This window comes from Diachasma alloeum, unplaced genomic scaffold (genome assembly GCF_001412515.2).
Source record: "Diachasma alloeum isolate Michigan unplaced genomic scaffold, Dall2.0 Dall_scaffold_00208, whole genome shotgun sequence".
NCBI classification, from domain to species: Eukaryota; Metazoa; Arthropoda; class Insecta; order Hymenoptera; family Braconidae; genus Diachasma; species Diachasma alloeum.
The window spans coordinates 2,050,861-2,071,669 of record NW_021680373.1 but is presented as its reverse complement, the minus strand read 5'-3'; the positions used below and the strand labels follow the sequence as shown (position 1 = coordinate 2,071,669).

The following is a 20,809-nucleotide window of genomic DNA, read 5'->3' as shown; positions in this document are numbered from 1 at the left end:
TTTTCTATATAACTTATTCTTTTCATATATTTTCTATAGAATTTGCTCGACTCAAATTTTTTTCATTCTATTTTTCTTTTCTTCTCATCAAGAAAATCACACGAAAAAACTTAAAAAAATTTGAGCCGAGGAAATTCTGTCTGAAAGTTTAAATGGTATCAATTATTTTTTTATAAACAACAAATGTTTTAAAAGATAATTAATCTGTACAAAATGTAATTTGAATGACGCAGAATATTCATTACTTCTTTTCAAATTTCTCTCACGCAATTTAATTTACAAATTTGATGATTGAAAATAGTTGAATCTCGAGTGTAATCGATACCAAACTGTAAGAAACACTTGAATATCCTCAAGTTACCGAATATTTTGCTCTGATTCATTTATTTAATCCCCAAAGCTCTGCACCGGAGTCTTCATTTGAAATCGTTAAAAAATTCTTTCTATTCTAACGACAACTGGAAAGAACTCTTTGTGCGAAACATAAAAAAATTAGAAACAATAATTCTTGAAAGCCACATTTTTTCATAAATATATTATGAACAATTTCAATTTTCAATTTCAAAATCCACTTGTTAGAATTCCTCATGATGCAAAAACAAAGTTTTCTACGAGTTCAAACGATTCCTTTTTTTTTTCTTAACAAAAATCGAGTGTTTTCTTGCGAAATGTAAATTTCGGTGAAGCTTATCCACGCATTTTTTCAAATTCCTCTCGCGCAAATCAAATCATAAATTTAATTGAGCGCAAAATTGCTGCTCTAATATTTTTCGCTGCAATATCTTTCATCGATGCAGCAAGAAGAAATTGCAGAATATATGTATGCAGCAAAGAAATATTTGTTTGCTCAGTCACGTGGGGGTGCACTTTGAAACGAATTTTTGTCGGTTTTCCAGAAAGCCAGAGATATTCCATGCGCGGCCGCATTACGGCTCAACGGATGGAATCCACAAGGATATTTCGTGTTACCGTTGGTTGTACACCTGTGTACCCAGAGAAACACGCGCGTCAGGGAGTTTGGGGTCAGGGGGGTTTCGGGGGTGGCAACGGGAAAAAGGACGAAACTGGGAGCAAAAGCCAGCCCTTGAATATACACACGATCTCAAGGACCACAAGTATTTTCACTATATTGTGTGTGAGTCCGTGTATTTTCTCTCTCGTGCCCGTAGTTTTACCGCGACCACGGGTACACAAAACAATTTTATCCAGTCAAGAATATTAATATCCCGGGGGACTCACAGATCCCACAAGATACTGTGTTTTACACTGTTGCGCTGGGAACTTATGGTGTGGTTTTTTTATTGGGGTTTACCTTTTTTTCAGCAGATTTTTTTTCCCAGAGCTCTATATCTTGGGGATCATATATCCTGCATTATTGATAATCTCTTCGTAATTCAGAATTCGATATGCAGTGTTGACCATTTTTTGCGGAAATTTTTAGAGCATTTCTCGGAATTTTTTATCACATTATAGTTCTACTGAAATTTCAAGGAATTTGGTGGTTGAAAATGTAAAATTTCACGTAAATTTCGGTAGAAACTCTCATTTTCGGTTTAATTATTCCATGGTCGTATTTTTATTATCCCAACGATCGTATTTCACGTCAATTCAGGAGAAGTGCAATAATTCCGATGCATTCGATATCATTTTTCCGGAAGCCTTTTCCTCCCGGAGAAAAGCATTGAAGAGTGCAGGGAACCTCCCCTAGTTGGCAATATTTTTATTGGAGATACACCAGTTTCCCCGGTTGGATGCACCCTCTCGATTTTTCATCTCCTCATAATAATGATAATGCAGGTCTCACGTAAAAAAAAACTGAAAAAACAGCATCAAAGGCACTGAAGTATCATGTTGAAAACTTTGAAAAATGAGAGAACTCAGATAAAAAAGCGAGAGGGGGAGGTATGCACAGTGTACATTCAAGGTATGACCTTAATTCCGACGGAAAATGGCGCTGACAAGCGTCAGATTACAATGCAGTCTATGACCTCTGGTTCATCCTTGTGAAACAGACTCGACGACACGAAAAATCATGGTCTGCCGGTCTTCTTTAAAACGGCGGGATACAGCTCGATTACAGTAATAATTGATGAATTCTTCATATTTATAGACGTGAATTAACGATTGATTCAATGCACGAATAGTCGGCCATTGAGGAACTCGATTAGTTCGTTGAGAAAGTTACAGTCATCGACTGAAACGCTGGTTGAAAGGCTCGAGCTTATATTCTTAATCAAATAATTTTTCAAACATGCATTCCAAATACCTGCAAATTCTGGGGATCGAAACCAGGATAATTGCGTTTTCTGTAGAAATAGAATACTCGACTGTCTTTTTGAAACGATGAGACGCAACTAATCACAGCAATAATTGATATATTCTTCATATTTTTAGACGTAAATTGGACACGAAAAAAATTCAGTTGGTTTAAGATTTTTTTGAAACTCTTAATATAAAACTTTACGTGGGTTTTTTATTCAATTCAAGATTTTCTGAGTTTGCAGTCATTTCCTGTTTGGAATCTACAATAATTGAGCAATCTGTCAGATTTATAGACTGTTAAAAATTTTTGCTTGAAATTTCTGGGTCACTTGCTTGAAATTTTTATCACATTTTAGCTCCACTGATCTTTCAAGAAATTTCTTGATTGAAAATTCAGTATTTCAACGAAAAATCAATGAGAATTGTAAATATTAGCTCAATTATTCCCTAAACTTTAACAGGAATCGGTCAAATTCCGGTAAATATATTGCTGAATTTTCAATTAATTGAAAATTCAGGATAATTTGGCACTGGATATTCACGTTTTCAGTGATATCTGAAATTTCATCATTTTCCCCTTAAAACGCATTTAATGTCACTCCTTTGAAAAATACCAGTGGACTGTCCATGAAATTTCAATTTCTTCTGATAATATATACGTGAATTTAAAACTGATGGAGAGCCCCAACAGGCTCCGACTGAGGAATTCGATTAGTCCATTGAGAAAGTGATCCATATCGTTAAGCAGGATGTCCTCCATTTATTCATTCATAATTAATTTACAACCATTTATTGAAACCCTCGTTAATAAAGGCTCGACCTCATCATTTTAATCAAATAATTGTTCAAATACTCACAAGAATTTTCTGAACATTGCGGAAATGAGAATCAGGATAATTGCATTTTACCTACAGATAAAATACCCCGCTGTTTTTTTAAACCATGGGATGCAACTCAATCACAGCAATAATTAATATATTTTTCATATTTTTAAACGTACATTGGACATAAAAAAATTAACTTGATTTGCGATTTTAAAGCTCATAGCGTACGACTTTACTAACAACTTCAATTCCGTTATATATATATATATATATTTTTTTTAATAATATTAATTTCCTGACAATATGTACGTCAATTAAAGATTGATTTCAAGATTGAAGAATTCGATTAGTCCATCGAGAAAGTGATCGCTATCGTTAAGCAGGATGTCCTCCATCTATTCATTCATAATTAATCTACAACCATCTATTGAAACCCTTGTTAATAAAGGCTCGACCTCATCATTTTAATCAAATAATTGTTCAAATACTCACAAGAATTTTCTGAACATTGCGGGAATGAGAACCAGGATAATTGCATTTTCCCTACGGATAAAGCACTCCGCTGTTTTTTTAAACTACGGAAAACCAGTTCAATCACAGCGATATATTGATATATTTTCCATATTTATAGACGTAAATTGAAGATTGATTTAGCGCTCGAATTTGCTCGAACAGTCGATGTGACTCATGTCTCCTGGATCAGCATGTCATTTATTTATTCATCCACAATGAATCTCCAATAGCTGATTAAAACCCTTGTTGAAGGACTCGAGCTTATCCCCCCAATCGGATAATTGCTCAAATATTCATCAGAATTACCCGCAGCGCTTGAAAATTCTGGTAATACGAATCGCGCAACCAGGATAATTGCAATTTCCCTTTCCTCTCGCCAAATAAAACAGCCGTGAAGTGTGGAATACACAGAAGAGCTAAAAAAACCAAATATGCACGTTGAGCCTTGATTATTCATGTACAACGGTTGAACGATATGCCTTGGCTACACCGCAGTTACGTGACGATAAAAAAAATCTCGTACCCTCGCAATTGGCGTGACACTGGTTGTATATCGAGTTGAGAAGTACACTGTTTCCAATTACCAAGTTCCATCTTGCCAAGTTAATGCTGACGGTTTTTGCTTCACCTACCCTACAACCATTTGTTTTGCCATAACCCATTCTTGCCTTCACTCCTGGGCTTCATATTCCCCTTGAATTCAAGCCCTCATACCTCTTGGTGGAATAACCCCGGCTAGTCATCTATTATCATTATTTTCCTTGAAAACTTTCGCTCGAATTAACTCGGGAATATTGTAAACATTTTATCCTTATTATGTCGTTCTGTTACAGAACATGGATGTCGCTAAAGCTGCCGAGAGACTTCTGAAACTCGCTGTAAGTACAGGACAAATTCATTTATCTTACCTTCTCAGTATCCAAGTTTTGAATGTGGTTAAATTTCTTTTTTTTTGCTTTCGGAGATGAGAATGAGAAATGCCGCAAGTCAGGCGTTAATATTTAATGGTTAATATGGGGATGGGGAGGGAGAAATGTGGAGTGAAGGGAAGGCTGTTGGGGATAGGTTTTTATTAGGGTTTGTACACGCGTCGAAGATTCGGAGAATTCAGTTGAAAAAAATATACTTGAATTCAGTATATTTAATACCGGAATCGCGTACATGCGTAAACCCCAATGAAGAATAAAATATACTTGATTCAAGTTTATAATATACAATATAATATACTAACAAATTTTTTAAGCCATCATTTAATCAATTTAGTACATTTTTTGAGTTATTGTGGGACAACCCATTTTCGAACAAATTGGAAAATTAAAAAATTTAATTGATAAATTAAATTTTAATTAAGGGCGACTGATAGGGCTCAACAATACCTACATTTGGAAAGGAAAGGATTCAACTCTATCCATTCATTAGCGAACAACTGAGGAGAAACTTCGTTACATACGTGAAAAATTGCATTTTCTGACTTTTTGGATCATATAACACAAAAAATGGAAAACTTCATATAGAACGATTCCAAAGCTTCCATTTGGAACTAAGAACAGCCAAAGTACACTTTTGGAAATTTTTGGAAATTTCAATCACAGATCGACTGTTAAAAATTATCTTCTGAATTTCCCGTGCCAAATTCCGGAAATTTTTGTCGTGTTCAGGTTCCACTGAAATTTCAGGAAATCTTACCATTGAAAAATCAAATATGTCATTGATTTTCTATTCAACTGATCTGGAAATCAATAAAATACTTGATGTTTCAGTTCAATTATTCTATAAAATTCAGGGAAAAATTGAAAATTCATGTCATTTTGTTTATGAATATTCATGTCCCACTAAAAATTCAATCAACTTGTAAAATTGCCATCTCACTTCCACTGAAAACTCATAAATTTCCGTGAATTCTACTTAAATCTCGAAATTTCATCACCATTTTTTCCCTACATTCGATTCAATATCATTTTCATGAGATTTACTATAATATCTTTCATGAAATTTCAAAAAATTTCAAACAGTTTTCATCTGAATTCTCAATGTTGTGAGTTTAAATTTAATTTCAAATGCAAATGTTCAAATGAATTTTCAAACTCATTATGAAAATTAAAACATTAAATACAATTGAATGTTCATTACATTGAGAATTCGGAAAATTATTGCCTGAATTTTCCCAATTTTCAATATTTTTAGTGTCGCATGGGTCTGGAAATCAAGAGTTACGTGAATATTCAAGAAATGAACCGATTCATCAGTGAAGAAATGCACAAAAATTTCACGTAACTTTGCCGTTAAAAATTTCGAGTTTTTTCACTTGAACTTTCAAGAGTAATATTCAAACAGTGTACTTGGATATCCTTAAACATCAATATTTCATACTCTGACGGGTGAAAAAAAATCGACATGGAATAAAACTTTATGAATTCCACGTGCATTGAAACCCATTAATACGCATCCACGGTATCCGGGTAGATTGCATCGGTAATGTCGAGGGGGTATATCGGATTTGTGAATATTGCATGATCACGATGTATGAGTTTGCAACAGCGTAAAGCGTCACGCTGAGCATGTGTCGTTAAATCCTGCGCGAAATTGTTGGGGAAAGATAGCATCATCCCTCTGCACGTTGATGCATGCTTATACACTATTTTCCATTACTCTGTTTGCACTCGGAATTGTGTCTTGGAGATGTCAAGAAGAAAAAACAATGGACGCGGGGTTACTCTCGAGTTACCCGGAACCATGGACGAGCTGGATAAAGTGAAAACAGACGTAAACTGCTGGTCGAATCATCAGGAGGATTCGGGAAAAAAGTGGATAACTGCCGGGAGCAGTTTGTGGAACTCTAGCAATCGTAGGAAAGGAGCATCGGTGGCGTGACTTGGCCCGTCGATTCTTTTGTAGCAGTTTGTGACACGTCATGAACAACTCAGTGGTGCGCCATAACGAATGTGCCTTGTCCACGGAGCAAAAAAATGTTGTAAACTTGGTTTAAAGAGAATTCTATTGGTTCGCCGGGGGAATTCTGATATTACGTTTCAATCGCGAACGGTTTTATCTCGGTCTATGGGGTTCTAGGAGTCGAATGTTGACGATGTTCGATAACTAGGAGATTAGGAGATAAATATACTCGCCATTAACCCTAGTCTGGTCACCTGACGGGAAAATGCGACTTTAGTCACCTTCGCGGGAGAGTGCCGCCGTGTTATGTAGGCTCCAGCGTTGCCGCATTCACTCTACACTTCCCGGGCGCGTTTAGCGAGTTCCCAGCAACGTCGCGCAACAGCCAGTTTCATTTAACACCGGAAAAAATTGTTCACCTGTTGGAAATAATTTTTTTTCTCCCAGAATTAAGCATACAATATTGAAAAAAAATACTAGAATTTTCCAGATACTTCAATTGACGAATTCAATTTCGCAATCGTAAATTCGATTTCGCAATCGTAAATTACGCTCAAAATCGCCGTAGATTACGTTGATTTTTTCGTATTTTTGATAAACGTAAAAGACGCTTCGCTTAGGCATAATTTATGTTTTGCTAAACGTAAATTACGTTTTAATAAACGTAAAATACCCTTTGTTTAGGCTTAATGTACGTTTTTATTTTGCCAGTAAAATTTTTCAAGAATTGTACCAGGAAAATGCAACTAAAAATCTTGAACAGTGTTCCTCGTCGAGAGTCCGCCAAAAAGTCGGAGTCCGTCTTCTCTGTATTGAAGGTACAGAAGTGAAGAAGCAGTGCCTGCAAAAAAGAAATTAAAACGTCTGTGAAACTTTGCCAGTGCTCGTCGAAGCCACGCACATGTTCAAAAAGAAAACCCCACCGTCCATAAGAAATAAAAGGTCTGTACGGTTCAGAAGTGGTGGACGTGGTGGTGAATACTACTGAAAATGCCCAACGGCGGAACCGAAGACTTGCTCGTACCTTTGTGTCCAGCAGTATTATTGAGGATCGTACAAGAAGAGATGAGAGGATAGCTGTGGAATGTTGAAAAAGCCAGGGCATCTTTGACGGGTGGCTGTGGTGATCCACTGGAGAAAAGTAGTAAAAGGCATTTCCACTCATATATAAACCAAATATCTTGAAAATTCTGAAACGTGAAAAAGACGAGTCGAAGAATTGTTGAAACGAAACTTGCCAGTTCTTCTTTACTCCTATTTTTTTTCTTGTTTACTCTCCTTCGATCCCTCAACTGTATTTTTTTTTCCACCACCACTTTTTTACTTTTATTACTCACGGGGGGATCAAAGGATTCAACTTGGAATTGCAGACCACACCCAGGAATATTGCCGAGGTCAAATGGCTCACTTGAGACTGCGATGGGAATTTATAAAAAAGTGGCCTCGTCTCAAACTTCTTGCTTAGTTCATTAAGACCATTATTTACTGGGTTCTCACGTCCGAAAAAATCTTCCAGAAATTTTCTATACGGATTGCGTATAGAAATTCTAGACGATTTCCGTATATGATATTCGAGTATTTCTATACGAATATTTTCTATACGAATTATTTCTATACATGAATTTTTACATAAATTTTTGTTTTCATTCGAAAGATGTCTAAACGCTCCAGAGAAAAACGTAGAGAAATATCGCAAGTTCACACACTGAGAAACAAAATTTCTAATATCTGAAACATATTTTCTTGAGAGAAGTAAATTATTTTCAATGGCTTAAATCTCAGAATGTGTGGACTTCACGGAACTCGAATAAATTATCATTCATCACTATCGTTCCGCGTTACGTCATGAATATTTTACATATTGCAATATTGGAAGTGCATAACGAAAAAATCGTGAAAACAATAAAGACTAGAAGATTGACGATTCTTCTACGCGATTTAAGTAAGTTCATTTGCGACAAAATCATACTTGAGTACAAGAATATTTTAAAGCATGAGGCCTTTCTCGGGTCATGTGAGGTGAGATCCCTGAGAGGATTAAGCAATTGAAGAAAATTTACTTGTCTCAAGAAAATGTTTCAGATATTAGAAAATTTTTTTATGCCGTAGGTGCCCAGAATCACGCGATTCTAACCTCGCTTCGCTCGGTAGAATCGCGGATTCTGGGCCCTATGACATCAAATAGTATACGAAACTCGGGCGTAATGGTGTTTTTTGACTCGTGGGATTATAAAACTCGCCTTCGGCTCGTTTTACAAATTCCCACGAGCCAAAAAACCCATTACGCACTTGTTGCGTAATATACTATTCTCAGTGTACGAAATGTTTCTATAATATACATGTGGCAGTGGGTCGTATAGGATCAAACCTATAGAAATCCTACAGAAATAATTTTTATAAAATATTTGCGTATAGAAATATCAGAATATCATAGACAAAAAACCTACAGAAATTCTATACGCAATCTGTATAGAAAATTTCTATACGATTTTTTCATACGTGCTCTTCTATTTTCAGATACCGAATCACTTGATGTGGCTGTGCTTTTTCTACCTGTCGTTTCATTCTTCCTTGAATCTGATGGGGGAGCTGCTGCACTTTGCCGACCGGAACTTCTACTGCGACTGGTGGAATGCTAATAACATTGACACATTCTGGAGGACCTGGAATATGCCTGTGCACAGGTGGGCTGTGAGGTAAGTTCACGTTGCGATGGGAATGCTCAAGAGACTGTTTTTTCGCGATCTCTCTCATCCCCATTCAATATTCCCATTGCAGAGGGTCATGGAGAGGTACTGGGATGGGGTATTGGTTCGTGAAGTCTTTATTGAAATCTAATTATGTCTCGGGCCTTTGTGAAAATTTGGCAATTCATCTCACTTCATGAACTATCGAGCGAAATTTTTTCATAATGAATATACGTTTTTGATTGATTGGATAATTATTCGTCTGGTCATACATGAAAAAATATCGTAGAAAACCGAAAAAAAACAAAAATTTTGGATAACTTGATATTTCTATTAAAAATATTATCATTCCGGGTATTTCCATTAAAAATATATTTATGGAATTAGCGGTGTAGATAAATAGAATTCTATTGATTTTTTTCTATAGAATATTCTCCATTAAACATTTCCATCGAAAAAAAAAACGCGCCAATAAGTTGTGGAATTTTTCAGTGGAATCGACCAAGAACTAATAAAAAATCATAATTCAATCAAATAGAAATCAAATAGAATTTCCTAGCGAATTCGCTAGGTTTTTCGATGAAATTTTGTGATGCGTGGTAAAGTTCAAAGTTGTAATATTTAATTTAGAAGGTTCGATTCAGACAATTTAATCTAGTCTCGTCAGAACGGATGAGTATTGCATATAATGAATGGATCATTTGGTCGGAAAATTCAGGGACAATAGGACATTTACTAGTTGCTTTATAAAATCACGAGATTAAATAAACAATGAGATCGAAATTTCACTTGATGAAATATCAAGTGACTGTTCTACGTAATTCCGCTAAATAACGTTTCTTGGATTAAATGTGTAATTCTTCTTCTGACAAAGTGCAGAATTGTGTTGATTAATTTAGGAGAGTTACTACAGATAATTTTACATCGTCTCATCAGAGCAGATGAATATTGCACGTAGTTAGTGAACAATTATCGGAAAGTTCATAAAAAATAATGAGCATTCATGGCTTGATAAAATCACGTGTTGAACTGAAAATCTGACACCTCGCTGTGACCCCATGAAATATGAAATGACTGAATATTTTGTCTTGGACTGATTGCATATTTTTTCGTCCGACAAGACTCAGAGCTTATGTTCATGGATTAAGAAGGATTGATCCAGATTATTTAATTTCGTCTCGCCGAAGTAGATGAATATTGCACATAGTTTACGGATCATTTTCGGAAGATTTATCAAAATTTATGGACATGTACAGGTGATGTACGAATCGCCACATGTGCATGAAACATATACAACACGCAGCGTATGCAGCGGGTTATGTTGATAGTTCAGTTGTGAATTCAATCATGATTCGCAATTTTTGGGATCCGTCAGGATGTTGACAACAGAAATGTGTTGTTCATGAATGTACACATGCCAGGGTGTTTGAAACAGGTGTATGTTATTGATACGAGGGCGAGGAAAAAACGGCCGCGTAATTCAGTACGGAAGCGGTAAAACCGTTTAAGTCTAACTCTTCGCTGAGTTTTCGAGGAATATCTGCGAATCTAAGGGAGGAAACAAAATTTTCGTAAGGTCCTTTTTTACAGAGCGAATTGAGGGCTATAAAAAATGTAATGACAAAAATTCTGCTATCTCCACTAGATTTCGAGATATTTATGGAAAACTACCCGAGTCGAATAATTGGTTCTGACAAGTTCTACTTTCAGGTCTTGCCGCTCAGAACTAGATAGGTCTTGGAAGCCTCTTTCCAAGTGCTTCCGAGACCTTTCTACCTCTGGTTATGTCCCATTTTAGCACTCGTTAGGTGTCACCAGGACTTGTATTTAGACCTTCCCTCCTTTAGAGGACTTCTCAGTGCCGAAAAGAATTGAGGATTCGAAAGGTCTCCGGAAAACTACGTCGCAGAACTGATTAGGACTTACCAGGTCAATCTAGCTTTAGAGAAATCTTGAAAGACCTGTGTACGTCCAATCAGAACCAAATCCCCCACTCGGGATTTTCCTGCACCATTGATAGAAATTTAATACTGTTACGCTGTAATTCGGCCACAATCCCGGCAATCTCATCAACTATTTAACGAAAACTCTCCCTCCAAATCGGCATGATCCTGCACCTCAATTCTACCTCAAATTACAGTATATTCATTAAATATTCTTGCACCTGAGACTGCGCCATAAAGTATAATATTCCGAATTTAATGGAAAATCCAACATGACTCATCTTGAACATAGCCGTGAATATTCTCCTTGACATCCCATAACAATTTCATTAGATCTTTCAGACGTATTGTTCCCATTCCTCCTCAACCCTCAATTTGGTCTCGATTTATGACACCTCTAATTCAATCATAATTCATGATCCGTCATAATTTTCATTTTATGTCTGAGTACAACGTAAAAAATGGAAAATCTCAACGTTGCCTTTGAGGATTATGTGTTTCATTGAGCGTCGTTCACGCTCATTCTTCTCCTGACTGATCGATAATCATCACAATTGAAGGTTGCAGTTTCTTGCAGTAGCCAATTTACAAAAGGTTATGAACCTTGTAATATTACATGATCTGGCTATCATCTTATCGACTATCCTACTTCGCAACTTCCAAATTGCAGTCTCTTCATTGAATATTCTAATAGTCCTCAAGACCCCAGTGCTACGTCTAAAGGTTCCAATGCAAAACTTCACACCATCCGTCACCAGCATTGCCTTGAAAATTCTTCTGGAAACCCCATAACAAATTCATCAGATCTTTCAGACGTACTGTTCCCATTCTCTCTCAACCCTCAATCCTTCCTTGGATTTCGACACCTCTAATTCAATCATAATCCTTTCTTCGTAATAATCATCGCTTCATGTCTGAGTGCAACATGAGAAATTACAAAGTTCACCATTGCCATCAAAGACTATATTCTCTCATATGCTCTACAATCAATTTTCATCAAGGAAGATTCAACAACCATCCTCCACGCTCGTTCTTCCCCTGAATCATCGATAATCATCACAATTGAAGGTTGTAGTATCCTTGCAGTAGCCAATTTGCAAAAGGTTATGAACCTTTATTACAAGGTGTAATATTACATGATTTGGCTATCATCTCGTCGACTATCCTACTTCGCAACTTCCAAATTGCAGTCTATTCATTGAATATTCTACTACTCCTCAAGACCTCAGGGTTAAGTTTAAAGGTTTCAATGCAAAACCTCAAACGATTCGTCGCCAACATTGCCGTGAAAATTCTTCTCGAAACCCCATAACAAATTCATCAGATCTTTCAGACGTTACCTTCCTATTCTCTCTCAAACCTCGATCCCTCCCTGGATTTGGACACCTCTAATTCAATCATAATCCATTCTTCGTAATAATCTTCGCTTTCTGTCTGAGTACAACATGAAAAATCACAAACCTCAACATTGCCGTCGAAGATTATGTTGAATTTTCATAAAGGAAGATTCAGCAACTTCCATGCTTCGACGCTCATTCTTCTCCTGAATCATCGATAATCACCACAATTGAAGGTTGCATTATCCTTGCAGTAGCCAATTTACAAAAGGTTATGAACCTTGTAATATTACATGGTCTGGCTATCATCTCATCGACTAACCTAGTTTGCAACTTTCAAATTGCAGTCTCTTCATTGAATATTCTAATAGTCCAATAGTTCCAATGCAAAACTTCACACCATCCGTCACCAGCATTGCCTTAAAAATTCTTCTGGAAACCCCATAACAAATTCATCAGATCTTTCAGACGTACTGTTCCCATTCTCTCTCAACCCTCGATTCCTCCCCGGATTTCGACACCTCTAATTCAATAATAATAACCCATTCTCCGTAATAATCTCCTCTTCATGTCTGAGTAAACCACTAAAAATTACAAACCCCAACTTTGCTATTTAGGATCATGCTTCCCATACGTGCTACAACGAATTTTCATTAAGCAAAATTCAACTACCCTCTTTCAACCTCAGTCCCCTTCTGTATAATTAATGATCATCATAATTGAACGTTTCTCAATTCCTGCAGTATTCATTGAATATTCTCGATTGTACTCAAAACCACGTCATGAAGTTCGAGACTAATGCAGAATCCAATATTGCCTTGAATATTCTCCATGAAACCTCATAACAATTCCATTAGATCTTTCAGACGTACTGTGGGATTCCCTCCCATCCGTCAATTCACCTCCGGATGTCGACACCTCTAATTCAGTCATAATAACCCATTCTCCGTAATAATCTCCCCTTCGCGTCTGGGTAAATTATTAAAAATTGAAAAACTCACGGTTGCTATTGGAGATTATGTTTTTTCATGTCCTCTACAGCAAATTTTGAGAAAAATTCAACGAACGTCGTAGTAACATCGAAAATATGGTTGTAATTCTCATGAGAGTGACATTGAATTCGATTTAAGGGAAAAATGGATATGAAATTTCAAAATTTAGGTAGAATTCAAGAAAATTCATGAGTTTTCAGCGGCAGTGAGACGTAAATTTCACAACTTGATGGGATTCGCAGTGAAACATGAATATTCAGAAACCAAATGACATGAATTTTTAATTTTCCTTAAGTTTTTCTGATTTTTTCGAATTTTCGCGAAATAATTGAACTAAAAAATCAAGTATTTTATTGATTTTCAGATCATTCGAACAGACACTCCTACATTTTGACATCTCTAATTCAATCATAATAACCTATCCTCCGCTGTTAATTGTGTTGTTTTGAAATGACGTAAATGCATTTTCAACCACAAAAACTTGTATTTTATTCTTCTATCATTTTTGCACGTTACAACTGGATTTCGCCATATTGCTAAGTAGCGCTACCACACGTTCTCCTTGAGTAACTCCATTTTGTTTTCAATTGCCACATGAACATCTGTAATAATCTCTTCTTCATGTCTGAGTACAACATTAAAAATAAAAAAAAAAGGAAAATTTAACGAGTGTCTTTCACACTCAATCCCCTCCTACATCATTGATAATCATCACTGATCGTTTCACTACTCTTGCATTATTCATCAGCTCTTCTAAATAGTACTTGAAAACAAAAAATGAAGTTTAAGACTTCAATTCAAAATATAACAAGTCATCTTCAACCTTGCTCTCAATAGTCTCCTGGAAAGCTCATAACAATTCCACAAAATCTTTCATACGTATTGTTCCCAATCCCCCCCGTTTCCTAATTCACCCCCACATTTAAACATCTCTAATTCCCTCATAATAACCCATTCTCCGTGATAATTTCCCCTTCATGTCTGAGTACACAATTAAAAATTTAAAATCTCAACTCTGCTATTGGGGATTACGTTTTCTCATGTGCTCTACCATTAATTTTCATAACGGAAAATTCAACGAGCGCCTACCACACCCAATTCCCTCCTACATCATTGATAATCCTGCAGTATTCATTGACTATCCTCAATAGTTTTTTAAATCAAACAGTGAAACAGTGAAGTTCAAGACTAATCAAAAATTCAACACGACTCATCTCCACTACTCCATTGGTCTGAAACCTCATAACAATTGCATGAGATGTTTCAGACGTATTGTTTCCATTCCCTCGTATCCTTCAATTCACTTCCGGATTTTTCACCTCTGATTCAATCATAATGACTCACTACACAGGACGAGTGCGCTGATCTATCATCTTGTTTACTTGTGAGAAGGTGCCATTTCTTCATCCAAATTTCAAATGTACTAAGTATTTTGCGCTCATAAATGCGCTGTAAAAATAAATAATAAACAGAAAAGCACTGAAGCAATGATAGAGATGAATGATGAGTGAAACATTAATGAATTCTTTTGAATCTTTGATCAATTCCCTTTAACTTTTCAAAGAGACCCGATCAATACTCGTAATTGGTGAAAAATCGGGAGAGTCATACGAATCGATTTTCTAGAAAAGTGAATAATTCTCTTGAATTGTTCAGAAAATCCCAGAGTTCTTTAGAAAACCGAATAATTTTCAAAATTCCTTTTGGACGGAAAAAACAGTAATTTTCCTCGAATTTTCTAAGAAACTAGGGAATTTTCTCGGTTCTCTAGAATTTAAAACTTATATTTAAATAAAAAAATGCAAGAGCATCAAATTCATGCCATTGGCGAAAACCGAAAAATGGAGGGAATGTGAAAATCGATGAGATTCATGAAAGTACATGATGAATGAAACCCCAAGAAGGAAGAACTCATCAATTTCGTGCTTGATAAACATGAAAAAATGTACAATCATTACGCAAAAATAATTTGAGTCCAAAAAAATTGAATTTTCATAAAGGAAAATTCAACGCGCCTCTTTCACATCCAATCTCTTCCTACGGCATTAATTAAAAAAACGGACATTTTCCAGAATTTTCTAAGAAACTGGGGAATTTTCTCGGTTCTCTAGAATTTCAAACTTATATCCAACTCAAAAAATGCAAACGAAACAATTTCATGCCACTCGCGAAAAGCGGAAAACGAATGTGAAAATTGCTTTGATTCATGAAAGTTCATCAATTTCGTGCACAATAAACATGAAAAAATTTACAATCATTACGCAGAAAATAATTCGAGTCCAAAGAATTTGTAAATACCACGCGTTTCGATACAAAACAACTTCACTTTCGTCTTTTATGGATAGGCTTCTCCGTAATCCCCTCCCTTAATATCCGAGTCCAACATTAAAAGTTAAAAACCTCAACGTTGCATTGAGGATTATGTTTTTTCGTGCTCTACAACGAATTTTCATAAAGGAAAATTCAACGACCGTCTTTCACACTCAGTCCTCTCCTCCCCCTCCCGGCAAACCCCACCCCGTCTTTTATCACTCGGCCTGGAGAATCTCAGCCTGCAACTGGCACGGGTCCATGCACAGCCGAGAGGCGACTAGGGAAAGGTGGAGTGGGATGAAAGTGGGAAAGAAAGATGGAGGGCTGAGCAAACTCCAAAGGCGATTCTGTTGAAGGGACGGGGGCAGGGGTAAAGAAGTAGATGGAGGCTCACGTTTTCAGTGAACAGGGGAGGGGAGGGGGGGGGGGTTGTAATGGGAAAAGACGATACGCATCGCATTGCCACACTTAAAGCTGTTTATACCTCCGAGATCCTACAATACTACTATGACGCCTGAGATTTTGCCAACTCCTCGTTGCGAAAGAGAGGCAAGGACTTCTCAAATAGTGAAGTGGCGAAGAGAAGGCGAGTAAAAATGAAAAGAAGTGCATGACATACGTAAATATTCTCGCGCTTTTTCAATCTCCCTCGGGTCTGGGAGGTTTTTTCGCATTTGCGGCGGGTCTTTTTTTTCTCGCTGCCGGGAGATGGCTTCGCTAATAAGATTGCTAACGACCCTCGGCGCCCTTTCACTCTTTGATGTTTATTCTACACTGATGAAAGGATAAATTTGTTTGTGCAGGCATTTGTACATTCCGATCGTCGAGATGGGATATGGAAAGGATACGGCGAGTGTTACCGTCTTCTTTATCAGCGCCTTCTTTCATGAGTATCTTGTCAGTGTGCCGCTGAAGACATTCAAGATTTGGGCGTTTTTGGGGATGATGGGACAGGTAAAGTGGTTTATTTTATTTTTTTTCGTGGGATATTGTGATGATAACAGAGTGAAGTTATTGTTTTTTAATTGGTCTTAGAATTGGAAATTATTCATTCATTTTTAGAAGGCAAATCTACAATATTGAGGAAGGGTTCTTCCTGTTGATCAATTGCACCTTTTCTTTTTCATAAATGTTAGGATTAATGGAACATTAATTTAGCACTAATCAAGTCAAGTTACCAAGTGATTGCGCATGAAAAGAATTAATAGAAAAACCTAGTGAATTTTTGTATTGAAATATTCAATAGAAAAATTCAATTCGATTGTTCTGCACGACTTATTCTTTCGAGATATTTTCCATAGAATTTCCTCGACTCAAATTTTGTATTTTATTTTTTTCATTCTATTTTTCTTCCCTTCTCGTCAAGAACATCGAACAAAAAACTTTCAATCCAAAATTTCAGCCAAGGAAATTTTATAGAAAATATCCCAGTGGAATTGTATAGAAAAATCGAAGTCTATTGATTGCCAATAGAAATATAATAGAATTATTCAGCGAATTCACTAAGTTTTCCGATTAAATTTTTTCGTGCGTGATATAATTTTAGGGGAGGATGGGGCAAAACGGCCCCCCTTCAATCGTCAATATTTTCCGATTCAATAATCCGATTGGGATGAGTTAGAGCTCGTTTTGAAGAATGAAAAATTATCTTCAAAATGAAGTTGAAACTGGGAATTTTCACAATGTCATTCACAAGTTATTGACAATTGAAGGGGGGGCCGTTTTGCCCCACCCTCCCCTAATAACAAAGAATTCATCAACTCCATCGAGATAGAATTATCGACTTGGAGATATTTTGAGAGATAATTGAATTGAGATTAACTTAACTTTACAACCACAGAAATCACAAATTCAGCAGCGAGAATGGTCTTAATTTAATAACCCAAAGGTTCTAAATTCAAGAACCGCACAGGTAAAAATAGTGTAATTAATTAAGACACAAAGACTTCATTAAAACGTTTCAACTCTCTTCTTAAAAACGTTTTTAGCTCTCTAATTTCAAAGAAAAAAATCCTTTTAAAATTACTTTTTGCACGTCAAATTCCACACGGACAGATTTCTGAAACTCTTTAAAATTTTTGTCTGAAATTTCCGGTACACTTTTTGGAAATTTTTATCGAATTTAATTACCACTAAAATTTCAAAGAATTTCGAAAATTCAGAATTTCGTGAAAAAATCAAAGAGAACTGAAGATTTCAGTTCCATTTTTGCCTGAAAATAAATGAAACACCGGAAAATTCTGGTAAATATAATCTTCAGTTTTCAGGACAACGACACTGAATGCGATTTAGGGGGAAAAAATCATGAAATTTCAGATTTAATTGAAAATTCAATGCAATTTGGCACAGAATATTCACATTAGATTGGAAATTCAAATAAACTCGTCTTCATGCTGCTTAAAATTCTGGAATTTTACTGTATTTTCAGTGAAACCTGAAATTTCATGATTTTTTCCCCTAAACCGCATTCAGTGTCACTGTCCTGAAAATTACTAGTCAACTGTCCATGAAATTTCATTTTTTTCTAACCGTCAATTACGAGCTTCTTCGTAAATCGACACTTCTTCTCTTTATCATTTATCAATGAAGAAGCAAAATGATTTAACTCAACTACATTTTCCAAAATATCTTAAAATTTAACAGAAATGCTTAATCCATTTGACATTTTCGCAATTGAATTACGGATTCAGATGGCAATATGAATTAAAAATCTAGACAATTTTTGAAATTCGTCAATTCATTAATGAGTTGATGAATTTGATCATTGATAAGTGAATGGATGAATGAAAGACCTAAAAAATTGATGAAACCCATTGGTGATCGACAGATACCACTATCAGCTATTAGCAAATACGTGGAGCGTCACTTTGGGGCACGTTGGGGCAATATCGTTGTCTGGTCGAGCTTGATAATTGGTCAACCACTGTGCATCATGGTGTACTATCACGATTACGTTGTGACCCATTTCGGTGAAACGCTCCTCGAAGATCACTCAATAGTGTAGTCGAAGCTATTCTACAGTGGATAAGTCAATTCATTCATGGTAAGGCGGTCGATTAAGGGACAGCTCCGCAAACTGGATGCGTCAATCAAGGTGTACCGAGATTATCGTCGACGGAGAGTGCGGATCCATGGGCTTTCTACTTGTTTGTATTTATTTTTCTACTTAAATGTGCCTTACGGGGAGATTTGTTACGAGTGACGAGAGAGAATTTTGTGCCAAAGTGAAAAAAGAACTGTGTGCAAGAAAAAGAGCAGAGGAATATCAGAGATTAAGAGAGATTCTTGTGTACATAAATATTAACTCAATTAATTCATTAAATATTGACTCATATTGTTGATAATTACTCAGTGGTGACTAATTAACTCATTTTTATACGTTCAAATAGTATCTGTTGATTTTCGTGTTGACTTCCTATTATCGTAACGGTTCTGTTAATATTTTCATATCAACACTGTATTTCCAATAAATTTCCGAGACAACGAATTGAGGATTTGAATAGTGTGATCCATCTAGAGGTACCAAGATTATCGTCGAAGGAGAGTGCAAATCCATGGGTTCTTGACTGGTTTGTATTTATTTTGCTACTTAAATGTGCCTTATGGGGCGATTTGTTACGAGTGACGAGAGGGAGTTTTGTGCCAAAGTGAAAAAAGGACTTTGTGCAAGAAAAAGAGCAGAGGAATGTCAGAGATTAAAAGAGATTCTTTTGTATATAAATATTAACTCAATTAACTCATTAAATATTGACTCATATTGTTGATAATTACCCAGTGCTGATTAATTAACTCATTCTTATACGTTCAAATAGTATCTGTTGATTTTTTTGTAGACTTCCTATTATCGTAACGTTTTTGTCAATATTTACATATCAGCACTGCATTTCCAATAAATTTCCGAGACAACGAAATGAGGATTTGAATAATGTCTGATCTGTATTTATTTTTCTACTTAGTTGTGCCCTATGGGGAAATTTATTGCGAGTGACGAGAGACAATTTTGTGCCAAAGTAAAAAAATTACTGTGTGCAAGAAAAAGAGCAGAGGAATGTGAGAGATTGAGAGAGCTTTTTCTGCATAAAAATTTTAGCTGAATGAACTAATTAAATATTGACTCATACTCAGTTGATCATTACTCAGTGGTGACGAAGTAACTTATTTGTTTATACACGAAAATAGTATCTATTGATTTTCGTGTAGACTTCCTATTATCGTAACGGTTCTCTCAATATTTTCATATCAGCACTGCATTTCCGATAAATTTTCGAGACAACGAAATGAATATTTGAATAATGCCTGATTTGTATTTATTTTTCTACTTAAGAGTGCCCTATCGGGAGAATTTATCACAAGTGGCGAGAGAAAATTTTGTTGCAAAATGAAAAAAGAACTGTGCAAGAAAAAAAGCAGAGGAACATGAGAGATTGAGAGAGATTCTTTTGCATAAAAATTTTAGCTGAATGAACTCATTAAATATTGACTCATTCTGTTGATAATTACTCAGTGGTGACGAATGAACTCATTTATTTATACGTGAGAATAGTATCTATTGATTTTCGTGTAGACTTTCTATTATCGTAACGATTCTGTCAATATTGACATATCAGCACTACATTCCCAATAAATTTCCGAAATAACGACATGCGGATTTGAATAATGTAATCCATTATATCGCTATCATTGAAATATTAATCCATTCCCACTAATTCAAACAAACTTGCTGACAGAGTTGTGTAAAATTTGTTAAACAGTGCCACAGTGATAACCCAAAAATTGATGATGAAAATTGTTCGCGGAGTTGACAGACAGTTGGGCATATGCATTCACGGAACGAATATGAGAGAGTTGATACTGCTCTGACGTGACAGGAGTTGTGAGTCTCTTAGGGGAAAACACCGACGTATTTATCATGCTGACATGTAGGAAAGCGTCGGGGGTATTATAGTAGCACTGACAATTATTGGAATTTAAGATGGGTCTTTGAATGTGATAAATCAGCCGTTCAGCAGTCTGTCAAGTAGTGAATGTCATTCTAAAATAGAGGAT

At 36.0% G+C, this 20,809-nt stretch overlaps 1 protein-coding gene across 1 annotated transcript in view; it reads left to right on the top strand.

Annotated features, from left to right (window-relative positions):
• LOC107036296 (diacylglycerol O-acyltransferase 1) overlaps nucleotides 1-19,250 on the top strand; it is a 73,276-nt gene extending 54,026 nt beyond the window's left edge. The window contains exons 9-12 of the mRNA XM_015254175.1: nucleotides 4,433-4,477; nucleotides 9,009-9,187; nucleotides 16,567-16,717; nucleotides 18,591-19,250. Coding sequence (XP_015109661.1) covers nucleotides 4,433-4,477; nucleotides 9,009-9,187; nucleotides 16,567-16,717; nucleotides 18,591-18,767 — 552 coding nt within the window. The 3' untranslated portion in view covers nucleotides 18,768-19,250. The remainder of the gene's footprint in view (nucleotides 1-4,432; nucleotides 4,478-9,008; nucleotides 9,188-16,566; nucleotides 16,718-18,590) is intronic.
• Nucleotides 19,251-20,809: the final 1,559 nt, after the last annotated feature.